We start from the raw sequence: 22,161 nt of genomic DNA, 5'->3' as shown, positions 1-22,161 counted from the left end.
GGGCAGAATGGGTCATCAGTAAGTTGCTTGTCCCTCAATAGATTTCATACATAGAAACTGCTACAGCCTAAGACAAAATACTGCCTGAGGGGTAAATTACATTTTGAAAATAAGCACTATAAATAGCTGCTTGAAATTATGCCTTGATTCTTAACAAACTATACCTAAGAATACCCAAGAAACAATGTTTAAAACAGGAAATTTCTAATACTTTAGAAAGCCTTTAGATATTCAGTCTTTGAAAAGTTGTTCAGGGTTGGGAGTATAACTGGAAAATTATTCATTCACCTGGTTTCCTGAGCTAGATAGAAGAATTAGCATTGTCAATCTTAAACTGTTAATGGCAAGTCAGTGAGTTTCCCTTTAATAAAGGAAGTAAAATGCCCCCCAACTCTTTTTTAATAGCAAGGAGTTCAAGATATTTTTCTTCGTTCACTAGAAGAAAATAGAATAAAACTCCATGAGGTAGAATAAAATTATCATTTATTCACCCATCTATCTATTTGATACACTGAATGACCAACTATCAGCTTATTATTTAAATAAGAAACAGTTCTGAATACCTATTATCCTCTATATTCCAGGTCCCAAATCTTGTGTTAATGTCATGGGGGATACAAAAATGTCTACCCAACATGGCAATGGGACTCCAGGAGCTCAATGAAAGAGATATATTATTATAGTGAAAGAGACATATTCATAAGTAACTGGTTTAGGAAATTATGATAAGTCTCATGAAAGAGATACAAAATTCTCAGAGGAAGTAGAACTCATTTTAAATAGGATGGAGTATTTGGAATGACTCTTGATAAATAGAGAAACATAGTAGGAAGTGCATTCTAGGTGGAGGAAAGAGCTAGAGCACACACATTAGATATCCTGGTGCACAACTTCTTACTTGACACATCCCCAAAAGCAAGGGAATCAAGAGCAAAAATAAATGATTGGGACCTCATCAAGATTAAAAGCTTCTGCACAGCCNGGAAATTTAACCTAAAAAAAAAAAAAAAAGAAATCCTGGTGCACAGTCAGGTCAAAATGATGGAATGATGATTAATTCAATGTGGCAGAAATGTACACTATAGTTAAACTCAGGACTGTTATGTAGGGTTGGGGAAGTAAACAAAGGGAGATCATAAAGCAGCAGTTAACAAAATTTAGTGTGTTGAAGAATCATCTGAAGACTGGTTAAAAATGTAAATTCCTAAGCCACAAGAAATCCTTGAAAATATGAGATGATTCCCCGTGTCATGGGTGATTCTGATGTAGGCAATTTTTTTTTTTAGATATTTGTTTATTTGTTTGTTTATTCATTCATTCATTCAGTTGAGAGAGCAAGAGCTTGCACACATGCAAGGAAGGCGAGGAAGAAGAGGAAGAAGGAGAGAGAATCTTCAGCAGGCTTCATCCCCAGCATGGAGCCCAATAGGAGGAGGCTTGATCACACAACCGGAAGATCATCATCTGAACTGAAATCAAGAGCTGAACTTTTAACTGAATGAGCCACCCAGGTGCCCTCTGACATAGGTAATTCTAAGACTATATTTTGAGAAATAATCATAGAAGACTTTTAACACTAGACTAAGCAGTTTGACTTTCATTTGGTAAAAAACAACCAAAAGTTTCTGAACAGGGAAACATGATAAACACTATGTTTAGGAGTCAATCTGATAGAAGTATGCAGGATAGACTGGAAAAGAGAGAGAATCTACCGTTCAGTCCTTATAAGAGGTGATTAAGGATTCACAGATGATCCTAATGAGTCACTAGGAGATTTGGAAGTAAAGAGATGAGAAGATTTTTCAGATGATATATTTAATTATGGTCCTAGTAAAGAGTGAAAACATAAATTGAGATTTCGAGAAGAAATATGGAGGAAAAAATGTATAGATTTAAAGTCAAAAAGAAGTGAAAACAGAAGTTGAGGAAAGGATGAGCTCACCAAGAATACAGTTTTAAACAAAGAAAGAAAGTTTAAACCTTAGGAACAATTCCATTTAATAAGTGGAATGATAAAAAGCACTGGTGAGGCACCTGGGTGGCTATGTTAAGCATCTGACTTCAGCTCAGGTCATGATCTCACACTTTATGATCTGAGCCCCTCATCAGGCTATGTGCTAACAGCTCAGAGACTGGAGTCTGCTCCAGATTCTGTGTCTCCCTCTGTCTCTCCCCTTCTCTCTCTCTCTCTCTCTCTCTCTCTCTCTCTCTCTCTGTCTCTCCCCCCCCTCTTAAAAATAAATAAACATAAAAAATTTTTTTAAAGTGCTGTTATGAGAACGAAAGGAGAGGTAACCAGAGGTAGGAGAATGAAGATATCCAGGAGAGGACAGTTCTCCAGTGGCTAAGACAGGGAAGAATTGTGAAAAGAAAAAGAAGGATAGTGTCAAATAACACAGAAAGACCGGGGAAGATGACTAGTGAAAAAAAGTCATAGGAGTTTATCATTAGTTTGTATTTACAAAGAAAGTTTCAGTGGAATAATGACAAGATCCAGTTTGCAAGTGGAAAATGGAAGAAGCAAATAGCTATTACTCTTAAGATGTTGGCAGTACAAAGAAGAGAAATATCATTTGAGAAGTAAGGTTAAAAAGAAAGATTTCTTAGGGAAAGACTACGTAAGAAAAAGAAAAGCCAGTGAACAAACACTAAGGATACAAAGAAAAGAAAGGAAGCAAGGGGCACCTGGTTGGCTCAGTTGGTAGAGCATGTGACTCTTAATCTCAGGATTGTAAGCTCAAGACCCACATTGGGTATAGAGATTACCTTAGAAAGGTAAAGTAATTTTTTTTAATGGGGCACCTGACAGGCTCAGTCAGTATAGCATGCAACTCTTGATCTTGGGGTTGTGAGTTGGGGCCCCATATTGGGTGTAACATTACTTAAAAAATAAAACTTAAAAAAAAGAGAGAGAGAGAGAGAAGAAAGGAAACTGATTGGAGGTGGAAAGAAGGTAGAAAAGCTAACTTCAAATAAGTTGAAAGGTAATCTCTTCCTCTGAGATAGAAGGGAAGAGAACTGGGTAAAAAACAGAAATTCCAAAATAGACTTTTTAAGGAGAAAAAGTTCAAGGTCTCATCAAGATAACCTCCAGTCTCTCAAAAAGCATAGGAGGTGAAATAAATTTTTTAAAAAATATTTAAAAGATGGGTGGGGGAACGCCTGGGTGGCTCATTTGGTTTAGTGGTCTGACTCTTGATTTCGGCTCAGGTCATGATCTCATGTTTAATGGATTCAAGCCTCGCACTGGGGCTCCTTGCTGACAGTACAGAGCCTACTTGGGACTCTCTCTCTCTGCCCCTCCCCTGCTCACTCACTCACTCGTTCTCCTTCTCTCTCTCAAAATAGATAAATAAACTTAAAAAACACAGGAGGTGAATTTTCTGTAGAGAGCGAGGATATTGAGGGTTTAGGAAGAGTAGAAATGTTTTGAAAGAGTTAATTAAGTTAAAGAAACTCTACAGAGATCAATAAAAGGGGTAAAAACTATCCAGTACAATATTGAACTAAAGGTAGAATATATGACTTTACAGTAGATAAAATTCGCTTGTATTGAATATATTTAGAGCATCATTATTAGGAAAGCTAAAGCCTACAAGGTAATTGGAGACGGCTTGCCATAATTGGAATTTGGCAAGACGAAGTCTGAAGAACCAGGAAACGAGAGGTCTTCAGAAGTACAACACTGTTAGAAGTGCTGAAGAGATTCAATTGGGGGATTAGGCAAGTAAGGTCATAAAGATAGTCAAAGAGCTCAAGAGATTGAAGGAATGCAATAAAAACTGAAAGTAGGTTAAGAGAGAACAAAAGACAAAGGGAACTGTTACTACTAAAGAAAATGTCATAATGCACCTAGCTTTCAGTTTACGGAACACACTGCATTCTTAAAGCATAAAGCAACTTGACTCAAAAAAAAAGATTTCCAAATTGTGAATCAATAGATGTAAGTTCAGTGTTGAATCTACTGCTTCCTAACAAAACCTCTGTGAACCTCTGCTGTAAAAATGTGAAAAAAATAACACCTTTATTATATATCTTATATTAGAAAGACCTAACTTCTTCATGAAGGGTTATACAGCTTATATATGGTAATAGATAAAAGAGGTTTAAAAACTATTTAAGAAGATATGAAAGTGTGGTGCACAGTGATTTTTAACACTTATTTTATATAGATTTATTTTCTCATCATAAAGTTAGTGCAGCAATAAGGATAATAGGAACCGAACTGTTTAATTTTTGTCTACTATCTTATTAGTTGGGTTTGCTGGGAAAAGCTGAAATAGATCAAACCAAAAAAGTTGTGAAAAGTAAAAAGCGTTCACCTTATTTAGGATTATGCTTTTTATGTTATTAATTATTAATATTAATGATTATATATTGGAAAACCAATTCTTATTGCTACAAAGTTTCTTACCAAAATTTGTCTGGTAATTTGAGTTGTGATTTCTTTGGCATCCAAGACAATTGATGGTGGGAGTGATGATACCTCTGCAGCTTGTAATCCTAAAATTATATACAACAGGATTTCAATATTGTTACCGTGGATTTTTGTTTATTATTTGAGCAGTAATAATCTTTTCTTCACAGCTTTAACCTTCCATTCTATAGGCATTTCTGAACTGCGTAACAATTCTCAAAATTGGGTTTTCTGAGGTTCTGGATGACAGTTTCCCAATTATAGGGTATAATTAGTTGTCCAGGACATATGACAAATTAGAATATTACTTGCTTTTCAACATACTTCTGAGATAGCCAAGAAAACATGATAGGGAAGAAAAAGGGGGCAATTAGAAAATTGAATAATAACATTGAAATTCCAACCACAAATGCAGTTGGCTAATAGAAGGTCAAAGGATATGAGCTTTGCAGGGGTTAAGAGATAACCCTAGTCACAGACAAAACCCTACAGCTGAGTGTTCATCTTTTTAGCAGATCACTAAGAGAGCGATTTCTCAGAAGATATAACTGTGGATGACCATTCTTCATGTAAATTCCAAGTACAATCTAGTATTCTCCTGTTCCCTGAGCTTAATTTTATTGTATAAGTGCCATACAAACCTTTTACTGTGTGCTAATGGTTTATTGAATATACTACTTTAGAGGCAATAGAAACAACACTAACACATTTATTAAGAAGTCACTAATTCCTAGGTACTATGTTAAGCAGTTCATATTTGATCATTCATGTAATCTTCATAAGCCCTATATATAGGGAAAATTATCCCCATGTTAATAAATGAAATTAAGGTCTATGAAAATATGTGATATAAACTAAGTAATGCAGTTGATTTCCCATTTCCGATAGCAAAACAAAGATGCCTTTATTTACCCCCTCACAAGGATCACATTCATAGCTAAAATAATTTTAGGGGGGAGCCTGGGTGGTTCAGTCGGTTAAAGCATCAGACTTCTGATTTCAGCTTAGATCATGATCTCAAGGTTGTGAGAATGAGCCCATTTAGGCTCATGCTGGGTGTGGAGCCTGCTTAAGATTCTCTTTCTCAATATCTCTGCCCCTCCCCCACTCACATGCATGCACTTTCTCAAAAAATAAAATAAATAAAATAATTTTAGGAACTTTATATGTATAGGTCAATTGAAAATTTTCCGAATCCAAGAGATTTTATACATGTCACATGTTTTAGATAGAAAACATCTAATCAAGTTTACAAATATCATATGGCTTGGTAATACATTCGCTTTTAAGACTTTAGATTTAATTATCAAGATCCCTGCAACTGAAGAAAACAGATATTACTGAAAAAGTGTGTAAGAAATACACAATCTTCAATTCATTCATAACTTGCAAATGTAGGCTAAATTACATTTTGCTAAGAATAGAAACTAATACTTCTAGGGCTTTCATGTGTTATAATTCTACATAGGTACTGATTACTACAAGTTTAAATATAAGTTTAATATATACAAAATGCGAGCTTGACATAGAAAACACAGTCTTAGAGAATATAAGTGCTCAAAAGAATCACAGGAAAAGTTGCTTAGACTGACAACTAAGTAAAGGGGAGAATTATGAGAATATGTAGTGTTTCAATAAGTAGATATTATATAGATATACTTTCTACATGCAATACCATAATTTTTTTCTTCTGTGAGTCCCCTAGAAAGTTTGTACGTATACAAGATTGCTTCTTTATTTCTTGAGTTGTTCTTTACATGCTGAACTTCAAAATGCATGTTTTCCACATTAGGATACAGGACCTCTATATGACATAGTTCCAGGAAATGTGTAGCAAACAGTGTAAATGCCTAGAATATGTAACAACAAATATCAGTATTTTCAAAATGAGCTAGAAAAAAAATTTAGTTTGATTTTCCAAGTAGCTTGGCAGAGATGTGAGAATGAAACTAATAATGGTCAATTCATTTCAAAATGTTTTGAAAATTTATATTCAGTGAAAGAAACATTTATTATCTTTATACATTACATGTATGTTACATTACAGGAAAGGGAACAAATCTAAAATTAAAATCCTAAAATAAATCTGAAGATATTTAAAAGACAAAGTTTACCAGAAATAAAGCCGTTTAGTGAAGTAATCATTTATTAGAAAAGTAATCTACAAACAAAATCATAACATTTCTCTCAACTTTAAAAAAACTTTAAAAGTAGCTTCCCTCCATATAACTATTATTTGGAAAGTGGAATCAATGGTTTGTCCTAGGTATTCAAAACTGCAAAGGCTTTGCATTTTTAGATTTGCACTGTGTTTGAGTTAGGTACTTAAAGGAAAGAAAAAAAAGATTGAGAATAATGCTTAATACAAATATTCCCAAACTTTAGTAATCCCCTGGGGAGCTTATTAAAGATGCAAATTCTTGGTACTTATCTCCCCAAATTCCCAATCAGTAGTTGTAATGTGGAATCCCAAGAAACTCTATTTGCTGGAACTATTTAAGTGATACTGAGGCAGATGGTTCAAGTGACTTACAATCACCACATGGTTTTCAGCCCTGAATTACTAAACTAGATATATGAATAATTGGTTATGTTAAGATACTATCTATGAAAACTATAAATATGTGATTAGTGGAAAAATAAAATGTTAAGATATTAAAAATAAAATTTCTGGCTGGCAAATGGCATCAACCATGTAAAAGGGGTTTCAAGTGGTATATGACAGAAAAATGAAAAATCACAACTACTAAATAAATCAAAAGGGGAATAAAACAAACCTAATTTATAATGCAACAGGAAAATATTTAGAAATCCGGTAAGCTATTTGGAAGCTAAGGACCATGTTCATAATAACATTAATGTCCTCAAAATTTATGTATCAAACCAACCTATTATAGTAAATTACAAAATAATAATTTAAGCTCCTTAAAAATAAACAGCAATAATTATATTTTTACTAAATTATTTATACTGGTAAAGGATATTGTTATGGACTATATGTTTGTGTTCCTTCAAATTCAAATGTTGAAATCTAACCTCCAATGTGATAGTATATAGGAGGTGGGGCTTTTGGGGGGAAATCAGGTTGTGAGGGCAGAGTCCTCATGAAGGGAATCAGTGCTCTTTTAAAAGTCACCCCAGAGAGCTCTTTTGCCATCTCTACCATGTGAGGATACAATAAGAACTTGACAGTCTACAAGCTGGTAAAAAGGTTCCCCCTACCATACGGAATCCTGACCTCAATATTCTAGCTTCCAGAACTGTGAAAAATAAATTTCTGCTGTCTATAAGCCACCCAGTGTATGGCATTCTGTTATAGCAGCCCAAACTAAGGCAGGTATTCAAAAGTATTGGTAAAAGCATTATTTTCAGCTATTACATAATATCTCAGAAATGGATACTGTCTTTACTATTCTCTCAAGAAAACAGAACCAATAGGAAATATATGTATCTCCTACCATGTAAGTGTGTATATCAATATTGATTGATTATACACACACAAACACACACACACACACACACAAGATTTATTTTAAAGAACTGGCTCATGTGATTATGGAGGATGACAAATTCTCAGATCTACAGTCAGCAAACTAGAGACCCAGGAGAGTTGATGGTGTCGTTCCTGTCTGAATGCCAACAGGCTCAAAACCTAGAAAGTGCTGATGTTTCAATTCAGATATGATGGCAGGAAAGAACTAGTGGTCCAGATTGAAGGCAGTCAGGTAGGAGGAGTTACCTCTTACTCCTGAGAGGGTCAGCCTTTTGGTTCTGTTCAAATCTTCAACTGATTGGATGCAGCCCACCCACATCAGGGAGAGCAATCTGTTTTCCTCAGTCTACCGATTCTCATATTAATCTTATTCAGAAACACTTTCAGAATAGATACATCCAGAACGATGTTTGACCAAACTGGGCACTCTGTCATCTAGTCAATTTGACACATAAAATTAACACAAGTCCAGCCCTTGTCAAGTTGGTACTATACACATCTCTTAAAACCATAACAACTCTCCAAATAAAGACAACAACAAGGTCATAATTCCACCTAACATGTTTCAGCTATCCTGCATACAACCGAGAATGTACCAATCCCTTTCCCCTAAGAGGACATAAAGTTCTTGGGTGATGTTTACTCTTCTCCTTGATATCTTGTAACTTAAATACTATCAACATCAAAGTAATAATACTTAAACATACTGATATAAATTCAGCACATCTTATGTCACATGAGACAGGAACAAGAGAGGAAAGAATACAAAGACATACAAATTCATAACAAAATAAGGAAGAAATACTCATTATTCATGACAATTACAGTCCTCATCTGTAACTGGTCACATGTTTATACTTGGTATTTATAACTACCTTTTCCACTATACATTTCATATTCCCTTTACCTTCAGCAAGCACCTCAGCTGGTCATGGTTCTTTATCTGATGGTGTGGTCTAAACCTTCATTCCTAAAGGATCTGGGCCATTAGTAGTCATGCCAGGACTGGTTGCTATAGTTTTCAATTGACATTAATCACAAGGAATGTTATTACCAAGACCCCTAAGAGAGCTCCTGTATTCCAGAGATATCTTTCTTACCTCCATTGTGGATTAGTAATCTAATTTCCCACTAGCAGTAAGGATCAGTCCCCAGAGCCTGTGCAGTACCTCCCTTCTTTTCCTATTATTCAGAGGAATGAAGAGCCCAGGGTGGCTTGGTGGCAGTCTTATCTTTCAGTGGAATGAAATCATTGTTGTGTGTTGATGGAAGCACTTCTCCCTTTGAAACTAAGATCTCTAGGCCAGTAGTGCATAAGATCCAGAAGACAGGAGGCAAACATTTTGCAAGTAGGCCACCCATTTCTACTTCTTAATTCCTAGAGCCATGAATGCTGGCTATTGGAAAAACAGCACCATAAAATGGATACTGATTCAGAGCATATACAGGTTTCTAGAAAACCTTGCCCAGCCATGTAAGATACTGCCACCTAGATAGTGCTGTAACTTAGTCTTCAAAGGCCATTCCACCATTCTATCAAGCCAGTTGCTCAGGATTGTGGGGAACATGATAAAACCAGTGAATTCCATGAGCATTGGGCCATTGCTGCATTTTGATATGAAGTGAATTCCTTGATCAGAAACAATTCTGTGTGAAATACCACAATGGTATTACCATTTTGTTAAGTTCATGGGTAATAGTTTCAGTACAAACAATACATGTAGAAGGGAAATCTATATTTAGAGTAAGTGTCTAGTCCACTAAGAACAAATTACTGTTCCATTCTGATGGAAGCAGTTCAATGTAATCAACTTGCCACCAGGCAGCTGGCTGATCGTGTCAGGGAATGGGGTCACTGGAGGCTCAGTATAGGTCTCTGCTGCAGGCAGATTGGGCACTCAGCAACAGCTGTAACAAGGTCAGCATGGTGAGTGTAAATCTGTTACTGAGTCCATGTATAATCTTCATCCATGTCACCATGGCCACTTTGTTCATGAGTCCACTGGTTGATGGCAGGGGTAACTGGGGAAAGAGGCTAACTGGTATCGACCAAACAGGTCATCCTTTCCACTTGATTATTAAAATCCTCCTCTGCTGAGACCACCTTTACATTATTGATGACTAGTGCTCTCTACTACTGGAAATAGAGTCATTAGCATCTTTAAATCTAATCAGATTAGAAGTGAGGTGGGGACACCATGGTGCAGGGACCTGAATGCTAAGAAGATCCTGGTGGCTCTGGGGCTCTAGACACAGTTCCAGGCAAGCTGCTTCAACCACATGAAGATGGGCTTTGTGATGGGCTATGCAGCAGGCATGGTAGCCGGGGTGTTCTTCAATACTTCTTCCTGTCTCAGGATTGGAATGTGAGGTTGGGAGCTGATGCACAGAACTGGAAAAACCATCATGCAGAGCAGTGGCACCTTTAGCATATTCATGGCCACTGGGATGGGCATCCAGTTGTGGGAGCCCGACAGTGACCACAAGAAAGCGTGGTTAGGGACACGGGGATGTGCCTGCACACGGGGCTCCCTGCCTGGGCAAAGCATGCCTGCAAACAAGATGCTCTGCCAGGAGGCCTGCACACAATATCCAAGTTTAATGGTCCGCTCACAAACGAGGGAACATGCCCTCCTTAGAAATAAGGAGGAGGCTGGAATTGTGAGCAGGCCTCTTAGTAAACATGTTGTGGTCGCTTCCTCCCTTTGCTCCCCCCTGTCCTTGAAATGTGTTTGGCTACTTGCCCTTAATTGGTAAAGGAATGCATCTTGTAGGTTTCAGTTTGTATCCAGTTACCGGGGTATAAAATAAACCGCAAGAGAGGCTTGCGTAGAATTGTTCCTCCGGCCGGAGTTGTGTCTGTGTCTGTCTTTTGTGTGTGTCTTGTCCTTTGTGTCATTTCGTCCGCAACATCCAGTACTAATCTGGACCATGGTTGCCCACTACATCTACCACTTCCCATTATTCCCAGCCCATGTACTATAATAATACAAAAGTCTTTGAGTAAAATAAATAAATAAAATAAAGCAAATCAGATTACAGAGTCAATTCCAGACACTCAGAACCAATTCAGAAAAACCATCCTTAAAAATTCTGTTCTTCTAGAATCACTCTCAATACCAAAATCTGTAACAGTCAGGGTTCTCCAGAAAAACAGAATAGGGTGTGTGTGTGTGTGTGTGTGTGTGTGTGTGTTGAGGGAGGCGTGGAAGGAAGAGAGACTCTGACAGCCTGATTTGCTATTAGGAATTGGCTCATGTGATTATGGAGACTGATGACTCCCCAGGTCTGCAATCAGCAAGCAGAAGACCCAGGAGAGCTGATGGTATAGTTCCAGTCTGAATCTAAAGGCCTGAAAACCAGGAGAGCAAATGGTGTAGTTCCAGTCCAAATGGTGGAAGGCTCAAGATCCAGAAAGAGCTGATGTTTCAATTCTAGTCCAGAGACAGGAAAAAGTGATTCTAGAGGTAACCCTCTCGCTCCCAGAAGGGTCAGTCTTTTTGTTCTACTCAGGTCTTCAACTGGACCCCACTCAAAACTGATTGGATGGATCCATCCACACTAAGAAGGGCAATCTGCTTTACTCATTTACCAGTTCAAATACATATCTCATCCAGAAACCCTCACAGATACACCCAAAATACTGTTTAAACAAATGTCCAGTACTCTGTAGCCCAGTCAGGTTGACATCTAAAATTAACCATCACAGATACTAGCTTTTAATCCTGACAAGTAATACATTTATCTTATTTACATGAGAAATTCTGGCCGACCAACATAGATTCAGTATTACAAAGACTAATGTTCTCTATTAACATTACCTCTGATTTATCATATACTCTTCAAGTATAAAATATGATCTTTCTCATTCTATGTAATAAATCATTATGGAGTCTCATTTAAGGTAAAGAACTTCATTTTAGGGATATTTCAAGGAACTTTAAATATGGAAAAGTATTTTTAAGTTTTTTCATACCCATATATATTTTGATATTTTACATATTAGCTCAATAACAGAGCAAAAACCATAGTCTGTTTTACATACTTGATTTGTGAAAACCTGTTTTCTTTAAAGGAATGAAATTTTAGTTGGGAAAGTAAAATAAATTTTCCATAAAGTGACCTCAAATACCTACTGTTTCATTTCATGTTATGACATCATAGTCAATGTTGTTACACAGAGACAATTATTGAAATGCTTTCATTTTTTGCTATTTAATTTGATTATATCCAAGTGACTAGTTTTGATATTATTTGTATTTCTTGATTTCCTCCTTTCTACACCATGATTATCAAACTAGCTGTTCCTGCTTCCATCAGAAATGAAATAAGAAAAATATATATGCTATGGTATGATTTTACAACCTAAAATTGTTTAGAGAGCTTTCTGTAGGCACTTGTAAAATCCAATCGTGATAAATATAAAAGGATACCTCAAAAAAGGACTAAGAATTAATACACTTAAAAGAGATAGAGAAGTATACCTTTAGGCTCAGCAGATATTCACAAACAGCATAACAAATGCCAATACCTTCTTCTGTATTAGTACCTCTGCCAAGTTCATCGATTAATATGAGTGATTTGTTATTAGCATTATGTAGAATGTATGCTATCTGAAAAATATAATTTTAATGTTATTCATTATAACCAAACAGCTGTCACTACCCTTTTAAAAAATGAGAAAAAATCCAGGCTCTTAATTCATTCGAAACATATTTTTATAAAGATATCCTGGTAGGTGGAAACTAACACACTGCTTTTCTTCTAAAAAAATCTCATGACTAATAATTTCAATAGAATAACTGCTATGTTCATAAACAGATACATGCATTTGTGCTGAGACAACACAGAGTAAATAATCATTATCTAAAATATTGATGTTTTAGACAGCGTAAAATAAACTATGCAATGAATTAAATATCTAAATAAAGCACACAGATGGTCATTTTCTTCTCTCAATTATAACACACTCAAAACTATTTTTCAAATTTAACATCTCTCTAGATAGTAAAGAGAGAAAAATTAAAGAGAAAGTATCCAAGCCCATTGATTCATATGTAAACAAATAAATTTAAATCCATGCTCAACAAAGACTAACTTTGACAGAAATGCTACTTCTCACCTGAAGAGTATTAACCTCTTTCTCAAAAAATAGAATTCCACCCGCATTATGTCCTGACATAAAAGTAAATTTCATGGCCATTTTACCTTTCTATGGGGCTAAGCTTCTTGAGAGCTAGGACCATTTAAAAATAAACCTCAAGCACCTAGTATATTGCTATATTCTCCCATAGATACTCAATACATATTAAATAATTATGTAAAAGTCATGCACAGTGGCATAAGTAATAACCATTCTCCCCCATGTACAAAAAGTTATCCAACTCTACAGTGATCCATTAATTCCTACCTACTGAAGATAGCCCAAAAGCTATACTGAATTCCTTTAGCCCTTCAAGTCAACTTCGCATCTGCTCATATCAGAAAAAGGTGAGGACAACTACATTTTTATACAAAGTGAAAATTTTAAAGGGGCACACAGGATGATGATTTCTAAAAGCATCCCGTGATCTTTTATTTTAAAATCAAGCCTAACAGGAATGATGGACACTATGCAAAATGGTCTTGAACAGGTCATTGTTTTCTGAAAAGTCTTTCATATATTCAATGTAAAAACATGAAAGTATGTTTTTGTTCAATAATACTAGCTTTTTCTCTAAAACTGTATTTTTCAGTAAAACCTCTTCCATTTCCACATAAGACATAAAGCAGGAAGCTGTCTTTGACTGCCCTCTGCCTCTTGTAGAGGAGTATAAGCACATCTGCATGTTCTGGTATAAGGATACTTTCTTACATAAAAACTGGTCATTAGTGGAAAAATTTAACATGGGTTTAAAATAAGAAAAGTTTAGTTTAGGTACCTCTTTCATTTCCTTCATGAATGTTGATGAATTTGTTTCAATATCGTCATCAGTACTGATTCTTGTAAAAATCTGTTCAGCAATTCTAAAGGAAGCATATTCTGCTGGAACATATGATCCTGGAAAATATAAAGTCAAAGTAAACTGAAACGCTTTAAAATATAAGTACTAATATTTTGCACTTTTTACCAACTCATTACTTATTGCCTGGTCTAAGGATTTTGTAGTAGAAAGATCGCTGGATGTAGAGTTAGACTACATGGTCCCAGCTCTGTCACTTATTGTATATCCTTGGGCAGCAATTAGACTCTCCCAGTGTCATCATTCTCATATATAAATGGAAATACTTGCACTTACTATTGTACAATATTATTTGGAAGTTCAAATAATATAGCATAAATTCAAGTACACTAGAAATATTATAAACTTGGAACACCCGGATGGCTCAGTCAGTTAAGCCTCTGACTCTTGATTTTGGCTCAGGTCATGATCTCACCATTTTTGAGTTTGAGTCCTGTGTTGGGCTCTATGCTGACAGTGTAGCCTATTTGGGATTCTCTCTCTCTCCCTCACTCTCTGCCCCTTACCCTTACTTTCTCTCTCTCAAAATACATATAAATAAACTTAAAAATATATTGGCTTTAAAAAAAGAAGTATTATAAGCTTAATAAAAATTTTAATATAGTTAGATGAAAAAACATTCAAAATACGAAAATTTGAAGGAAATGCTTATGAAGCCTAAGTTGATATAATTGTTACAGAAAGATGTACTAGGAAATATCTGTTATTAGAAACGTATAGAAATACCCAGAATTAGAATGAAAGCAAAACATTTAATTCTTTTAAAACGTGAATTTTCATGAGACTATTTCTGCCTGCAAAGTTATCATGTTAACTAATCTAAAATATTCACCCTTTGAAAGCAAATCAATCTGATTAATGCACCTATCTCTGTAGAGAATGGGACATAAAATCATTTCCAAAATCATAAGAAGATGAAAATATTCAATGGGGAAAGTATCAAGCATATAGAACAAAATGTTGAAATAATGGGAATGAAGAAACAAAACCCTGATTATTCCAGGATTTAAAACCAAGATAAGGATGAAGAATAGGGTAATTCTCTAAGGAAAAAGGACTAGCAGGAAAAGAGGGCATAAGTCAGGATAAGACTACTAGAAATAAAATTAACAATAATAACAATAGTGATTAGAATGATCACACCTGGAAAGTAGATCTCTTAAATACAGCATACTCACAGGAATTCTGGAAGGATCAGTTGGAAAATAAATGTGAAAGTCCCAGGTGGAGGATACAGCATATATGGTATGCATTTGTATATTCTCCTTAGTTCATTTGTATTTACCTTCACCAAAAAGGCTCTACGTTTTTTGTTGGTTTTTTTTTTTTTTAATCTAAAGTATTACAGAAGCCCCCCACTGATATCTTGCTTCTGGTCTGGCTCTCATCTAACCATACATCAGCCAAAGTGATCTATCCAAAAGTCAAATACAATCGTGCCATTCTCTTGCTTAAATTTCAAAAGCTCCCTTTAGATTTCTGGATAAAGTTCAATCTCCTCAGTGAAGTACCTAAGGCCCTTCATGATCTGGATCTTGCCCTTGTCTCTGGCTGTGTATCCTACCACTCCTCACAGCCACTCTTTGCTCTACAAAGGAATTAAAACCTCTAGATATCTTGTACTTCCTTAGGCACACCATACTGTTTTTAGAACATCTTCTTACTCTGCCTAGAAAGTCTCCTTCTTTCTTATACCCTTACCTTATATCCATCATATTTTATATACATTATTTCACTTAATCATTACAACAATTCTTAGAATTAGGTACTATTATAATTTTCACTTACAACCAGGAAAACTAAGGAAATTAAGTAATTTGCTTAAAATCACACAGCTAGTAACTCGACAAGCTAGGTCTAGCTCCAAAGCCTATGTTCTTAATTTCCATGCCTTTCAAGTTTTACTATTTCCTTTACAATCAGATTATGTGAGATACTATATATACTTCTAGGTATTTTGGAGGTTTAAAATGAGTGACAAGAGAAGAAGAATAATTTTCTTCTAATATTTGAGAGGTTATTATCAAAAGAGACTAGGTTATTCTATGATGCATAAAAGAATTAGGACTAATGAGGAGAAATTATAGAAAGTCAGATTTCAATTCTATAGTATAATGAATGCTCTATAATTAGAATGTCCAACAAGTGCATAGCCTGTTTTTTTTAAAGGACAGAGCTCCTCACAACTATTCAAATACAAGTCAAGATTATTATGTCACATATGAATCAGAAGATTAAAATGTCCTTTTCAATCCAATGAAACCATAAACCTAATAAAATATTTACTCTTCATTCATTCATATCTGATTTTCCTTCCCAGTAATAAGTGTAAATCTGCACTACCAATATTATTATTGCAGTATTCCCCTTACAATTCATTACATTAGGCCAGGGTTTCTCAACCACCACATTACTAACATCTTGGGCTGGATAATTTTTCTTAGGTTTGTTGAGGATTCGGAGGAGAGCAGGGAGAGGAATGTCTTGTGCATCATAGGATATTCAGCAACATCCCTGGACTCCACACTCCTCTAGCTGTGACAACCAAAAATGTATCCAGATCGTCAAATTTGTGGGAGTAGGGGGATGGGGAGGGGAGGCAAAAATCATCCCTGGTTGAGAACCACTGCATTAGGGCAAATCATCTCATTTCTGATTCATAGAGTTCTCTAGGAAACCTAGTTTTCAGAGTTAAGTTGTGCTTCCACACTAAGAAATACATGGCAATATTAGGCTAATGACAGTCATTTAAATGCATGTATGTGCTCACATAATGTGTTAATGTATCAACTGCTGTGCCCAAGTTACTGGTAGCCTTTAATTAAGTAAAAGATGTTTCTCTCCCCAGTGTTATAATTTGGTAAAAATCTTACATGAGTTATTAAAGGCAGCAGATTATCCTACTTCAGTTTTTTACAACAAAGTTCAGTTTTCAATCAGAAAAAATGATATGATTCAGTTTAGTAATAATTGATACAATGTTAACAGTTATAGTAAGGTAGTTTTGACTTCCGTTACATCCAACAAAATTTTTAGTGCAGTACAATCCAAACTGGATGGAGTTTCGTCAATAGCAAACAGCAAAAGTTACTTTCTGCATAATAGGCACTTATACTTTTAGGTAAGAAAACCTACTCAAATGTCCTCAGGTTAATTAGGCACCAGGCACACAAAACATTTTAAATGGGCAGCAGAATTGCTAAGTATAAAGTAAAGCCATAACTTACCAATCTGGGCCATAATCTGACAAAGAGCAATCTGTTTTAAATATGTGGATTTCCCACTCATATTAGGTCCGGTTATGATCAAAAAATTACTTCCTTCTGTAATAAAGGTATTGTTGGCAATAGGTTTTTCCACAGATATTTTTTCAAGAATGGGATGCCATCCCTGTTTGATTGCTAAAGTATCAGTAAATTCTGGCCGAACTTAAAAAAAAAAAAAAAATTGTAAGATTAATATATTTAATGACCTGTGGTGTTGTACATGTGATTTTACTAGGGTCAATATGGGACAATAACATTAAGGTATTATTTTATCCTAACCCCTACTGAAGTCCCTCTAGATTATAATAAACACATTCTAATCACCATCCAAACTTTTATTCACTTCCAGGGAACTCTAGGATTTAGTTCCTTGTCATTGTTCTGAACTCCAAAACAATTCATAACATTTTCAAATTTGTATAGATTAAAAAAAGTCAACTAGTCATTGATAATACTTTTAAATAACAATTACCAGTACTACAAAATTGCACGTTTACTTAATTCCTACCTTAAGCATTATTTCAAATTTGACATACTTAGCATTTCAATATGGTATGAATATAGAGTAAAACCAAATATAAAAATAATTTTATGTCCAAACCCTTATAGAAATTTTGCCTAAAACGAACACCCAGATGATAGGCAAAACAGACACAAAATGTATAGTTAATTTATAGAAACAAAGGTAAAGGGAGAAAAAAAAAAAAGGAGTGACGACAAGTAAACACTAAAATCCTACGTGCCTCTGGAGGAAACACATGGATAAACACAAAAGTATTCATAATAAAAGGTCAAAAAATTGTTTTTGACACCCTTATAATGAAGTTTAAGGGTAATTTTACTTTTTTTCATTTTGAATCTTAGTCTAAGACCACAGGCAAGTGACTACATTTCAGGTTTAAAGAAATATAAAACATTCATTATTATATAAAATTGCTTGAATGGTATACAAATTTCAGTATGTAACATATTTATCCTAAAGAAAGTAACCTACCATAGTCAGAAAGTGTGCAGGCATGAGCAAATGACAGTAGCATATCCAGCATTGACACAGTGTCAGATAGTTTATATAAGCAATGAACATGTTCATAAATCTCACTAAGCAATTTGCACACTATCCTGAAAGAATATGTTTGGTAAGTCAGGTAATGCTTTTAAAAAGGAATATACAATATAATTATTAAACAATATTAAATTCATTGCAAAGGTAAAATAGCATTCACAGTTCAGTTGTACACTACAAATAAAGTCTATTGTTCTTTTTTCTCATTTTAGAAATTAATAAATTGAAGTTCCTTGAGTTCACAGCACTTAGTAGCAAGAATGCATCTTCTGTGGGCACCTGGGTGGCTCAGTCTACAAGAGTCAAATATAAGAGTAGTTTTGACTCTTGATTTCAGTTCAGGTCATGATCTCACTGTTTGTGAGATTGAGCCCCACGTCAGGCTCTGTGCAGAGCCTGCTTGGGATTCCCTCTCCTTCTTTCTGTCCCTCTCCCGCTTGTGTTCGTTCTCTGTCTCTCAAAAATAAATAAACATTTTAAAAATGTTTAAGGGGCGCCTGGGTGGCTTAGTCGGTTAAGCGTCCGACTTTCGCTTAGGTCATGATCTCGCGGTTCGTGGGTTTGAGCCCCGTGTCGGGCTCTGTGCTGACTGCCAGCTCAGAGCCTGGAGCCTGTTTCGGTCTGTGACTCCCTCTCTCTCTGACCCTCCCCTGCTCACGCTGTCTCTCTCTCTCTCTCCTAGAAATAAATAAAATATTTAAAAAAAAAATGTTTAAAAAAAGAATGTACCTTCTGGTGGGTTAACACTATGTTTTTTAAATTATTGCTGTTATTAAATAAGAATAAAATGAATTTTCATTAATAAAATTATTTTTATAGTCAAACAGGCCCTTGCTATACTACTACAACAGATCCCACCTGCTAATAATTTTGTTTTTGCAAATGTGAAATTCAACACAAAGGTTATATATTTTCTGTTCTCTCACTCACTCTCTCCACCCCACTCCCACATACACACACCCTAACAACATAATTATTTAAGCTTTTATGTGGCAAAGTTATTATACTGTGATATAATATAAAAGATTTTCCTTCAAGTGCCTAGCTGATTCAGTTGATAGAACATGTGACTCTTGGTCTCAGGGTTGTGAGTTCATGCCTCATGTTGAATTCAGGGATTACTTTAAAAAAAAAGTTTTTCCCTTATAAGATGAAATATGTTCCCCAAACCTACTCTATGCCATAATCTCTGTGGTCTATGTGCTGAAATTGTTTTGAAAGTCCAATATTTGTCTTTATCATTTCAGTTCACCAATTATGAATGATCAATTTTTTTGCCCCCATCCCCCCTGAATGATCTATTTTTTATTTCTAGTTGTATTGCTACTGTTCCATGAACAGCAAGAGACTGACACTATTGTGATACACATATATATGTATGCCATGAGAAGTTGAGAGCTTACATACCATAAGAATAAGCTCAATTAAGCCCAATATAAGTCCATGATGTGTCAAATTCTACATCATGGTGCAATGCATACTATAGAGGTATCAGTTATAATATGTATATATTTGTTTTTTGCAATTAGATTTTCCCAAATCTTCTATGAGGCTGAGTGATCCCAATCACAGTAACAGACCTTAAAAGTTCTAATTGTTCTTCCAGAAGATGATCTTTCTTTGCTAACATTTATAATTTTACAATTTTCTGTAATCAGAAAAAGAGCCAATTGATGAAATGTATTATAATGCCTAATATTAATATTCAAATATTCAAATATTTCCAATGTGCTTACATATAAGTCATATGATAGATTTCTCTCAAAGACTCTTGACATCTTTCATTCATTTTAATTAAATCTGCTGATGTAAAGGTATAAGAATTTTTCACTTTAGATATCTGCTAGGAAATGAAAAAACAAATGTTAAGATATGTGTACACTCCTATAAAATGAAATATACAGTGTGGTATTGATTTGTATTTTCCCAAACCACACTGAGATACCACCTCACGCCAGTCAGAGTGGCTAAAACGAACAAATCAGGAGACTCTAGATGCTGGCAAGGATGTGGAGAAACGGGCACCCTCCTACACTGTTGGTGGGAATGTAAGCTGGTGCAACCCCTCTGGAAAATAGTATGGAGGTTCCTCAAAAACTTAACAATAGAACTCCCCGATGACCCAGAAGTAGCTGGGAATTTACCCAAGGGATACAGGAGTGCTGATGCATAGGGGCACATGTACCCCAATGTTCATAGCAGCACTCTCAACAATAGCCAAAACATGGAAAGAGCCTAACTGTCCATCAACTGACGAATGGATCAAGAAGATGTGGTTTATCTATACCATGGAATACTACATGGCAATGAGAAACAATGAAATCTGGCCATGTGTAGCAACATGGATGGAACTAGAGGGTGTTATGCTGAGTGAAATAAGTCAGGCAGAGAAGGACAGATACCATATGTTTGCACATATATGTAGATTAGGAGGAAGTTAACGGAGGACGAAGCGGGAGAAGAAAGGGAAAAATAATTGGGGAGAGGGAGGGAGGCAAACCATGAGAGACTCTGGAATGCTGAGATCAAACTGAGGGCTGAGGCGGGCTGGGGGAGAGGGGAAGGGGGGTGATGGGCATGGAGGAGGGCACTTGTTGGGATGAGCACTGGGTGTTATATGGAAACCAACTTGACAATAAACTGTTATAAAAAAAGAAATACCTATTCTTTAATAAAAATATGCATTTCTACGTAAAAACTAAAATAAAATATACAGATTTTAAACTGTATATTTATTTAGGTTAATCACTTTAATTTTTGAGATAAAGCATCATAAAGGAAGTCTCAAATAATGTCTGCAAAAAAAGAAAAGATCACTTCTAAAGTTAAAGTAGGATTTTTTAACCTAGTCTCTTCTGGCACAACTATTTTTACAGGTCTTAAAATTAAAATAGCCATATAGAAATGTTAAATGGTACATTTTATCACCAAGTAACATGCATGACAGATGTAACTTTCACTCCCTCTCTCACACACTCCCTCTCTCACACTTCTTAGCCTTTGCCCCACATAGGAACCTAACTCAAACTCTAACTCCATTACTATGTCTCCACCCATTCTTTACTTCATCTATCCCCTATTATTTAGTATTACAGTGTGTATTTTAAAATCCTGAAAGCTAAATGGTTTGTTTTGCCAAAAGTTACCCCTGAGAGCAGAGGAAGCAAAATTAGAGTGTGTTAGACTTTTGCAAACTGGTGTACTCTGGGGAAGATAATGTGTATTTAGGAAAAAAATATTTCCCTGGTGCAAAGGTTTGGCAATACTGGATTTTAAAAAGTTAAGCAGATTTCTTCACTTCAGGATTTTTAAACCTTTATAAGGCAAATATGCACTGAGAACTACCTAAAACAGGAGATGGTACAATATTTTCCAAATTCCTTTGATAAAAAATATCTTTGAGCTTTCCTTTTATCATTTTCCTTTTTTTATACATACCAAGCTTCCAGAACTGTGAATGTACTGTTTGGGGTTTCTCAAAAATAAACAAATAAAAGGTTTCTACATCACTCTTAGATTAATATAACTCTTAGGTGTGGGCTAATAGGAGTAGAAGCAATATATAGAACATTCAGAAATTTGGCATGTAAAATTCAAGGAACATCTGAAAAATGTAAAGTGTAATTCTGCTAAATCAGAAACAGTAATTTCCTAGCCAACACGTTAAACTGAACCTTAATAAACTCTGAAGGAAGTTGATTATTGGGAAGAGCTGTACAATCCATAGTCATCTGGATGAAAAATCCTCGAGCAGAGCTAAAACTTGTCCTTAAAGGAAGACTGTATTTTTCTGCAAGCTGCGATATCATTCCTAGTAACCAGAAACAAGAAAAACAGAAAGAATTTTAGTGAGAAAATTATTTACTGTTTAAAGAAAACATATTTTATTATTATTTTATATATAAATATGAAGGTCTTGC

At 35.3% G+C, this 22,161-nt stretch overlaps 1 protein-coding gene across 1 annotated transcript in view; it reads right to left on the bottom strand.

Moving 5' to 3' along the window:
• Positions 1 to 22,161, bottom strand: part of MSH4 (mutS homolog 4) — a gene marked incomplete at its 5' end in the record, with an annotated part of 58,430 nt that overhangs the window by 645 nt on the left and 35,624 nt on the right. The window contains 8 exons of the mRNA XM_077771139.1: positions 4,415 to 4,503; positions 6,093 to 6,267; positions 12,395 to 12,523; positions 13,832 to 13,950; positions 17,140 to 17,340; positions 18,173 to 18,297; positions 19,978 to 20,084; positions 21,916 to 22,052. Coding sequence (XP_077627265.1) covers positions 4,415 to 4,503; positions 6,093 to 6,267; positions 12,395 to 12,523; positions 13,832 to 13,950; positions 17,140 to 17,340; positions 18,173 to 18,297; positions 19,978 to 20,084; positions 21,916 to 22,052 — 1,082 coding nt within the window. The remainder of the gene's footprint in view (positions 1 to 4,414; positions 4,504 to 6,092; positions 6,268 to 12,394; positions 12,524 to 13,831; positions 13,951 to 17,139; positions 17,341 to 18,172; positions 18,298 to 19,977; positions 20,085 to 21,915; positions 22,053 to 22,161) is intronic.

This window comes from Crocuta crocuta, unplaced genomic scaffold, assembly GCF_008692635.1.
Source record: "Crocuta crocuta isolate KB4526 unplaced genomic scaffold, BGI_CrCroc_1.0 scaffold125, whole genome shotgun sequence".
NCBI lineage: Eukaryota > Metazoa > Chordata > Mammalia > Carnivora > Hyaenidae > Crocuta > Crocuta crocuta.
This window is presented reverse-complemented; position numbering and strand designations above follow the sequence as displayed.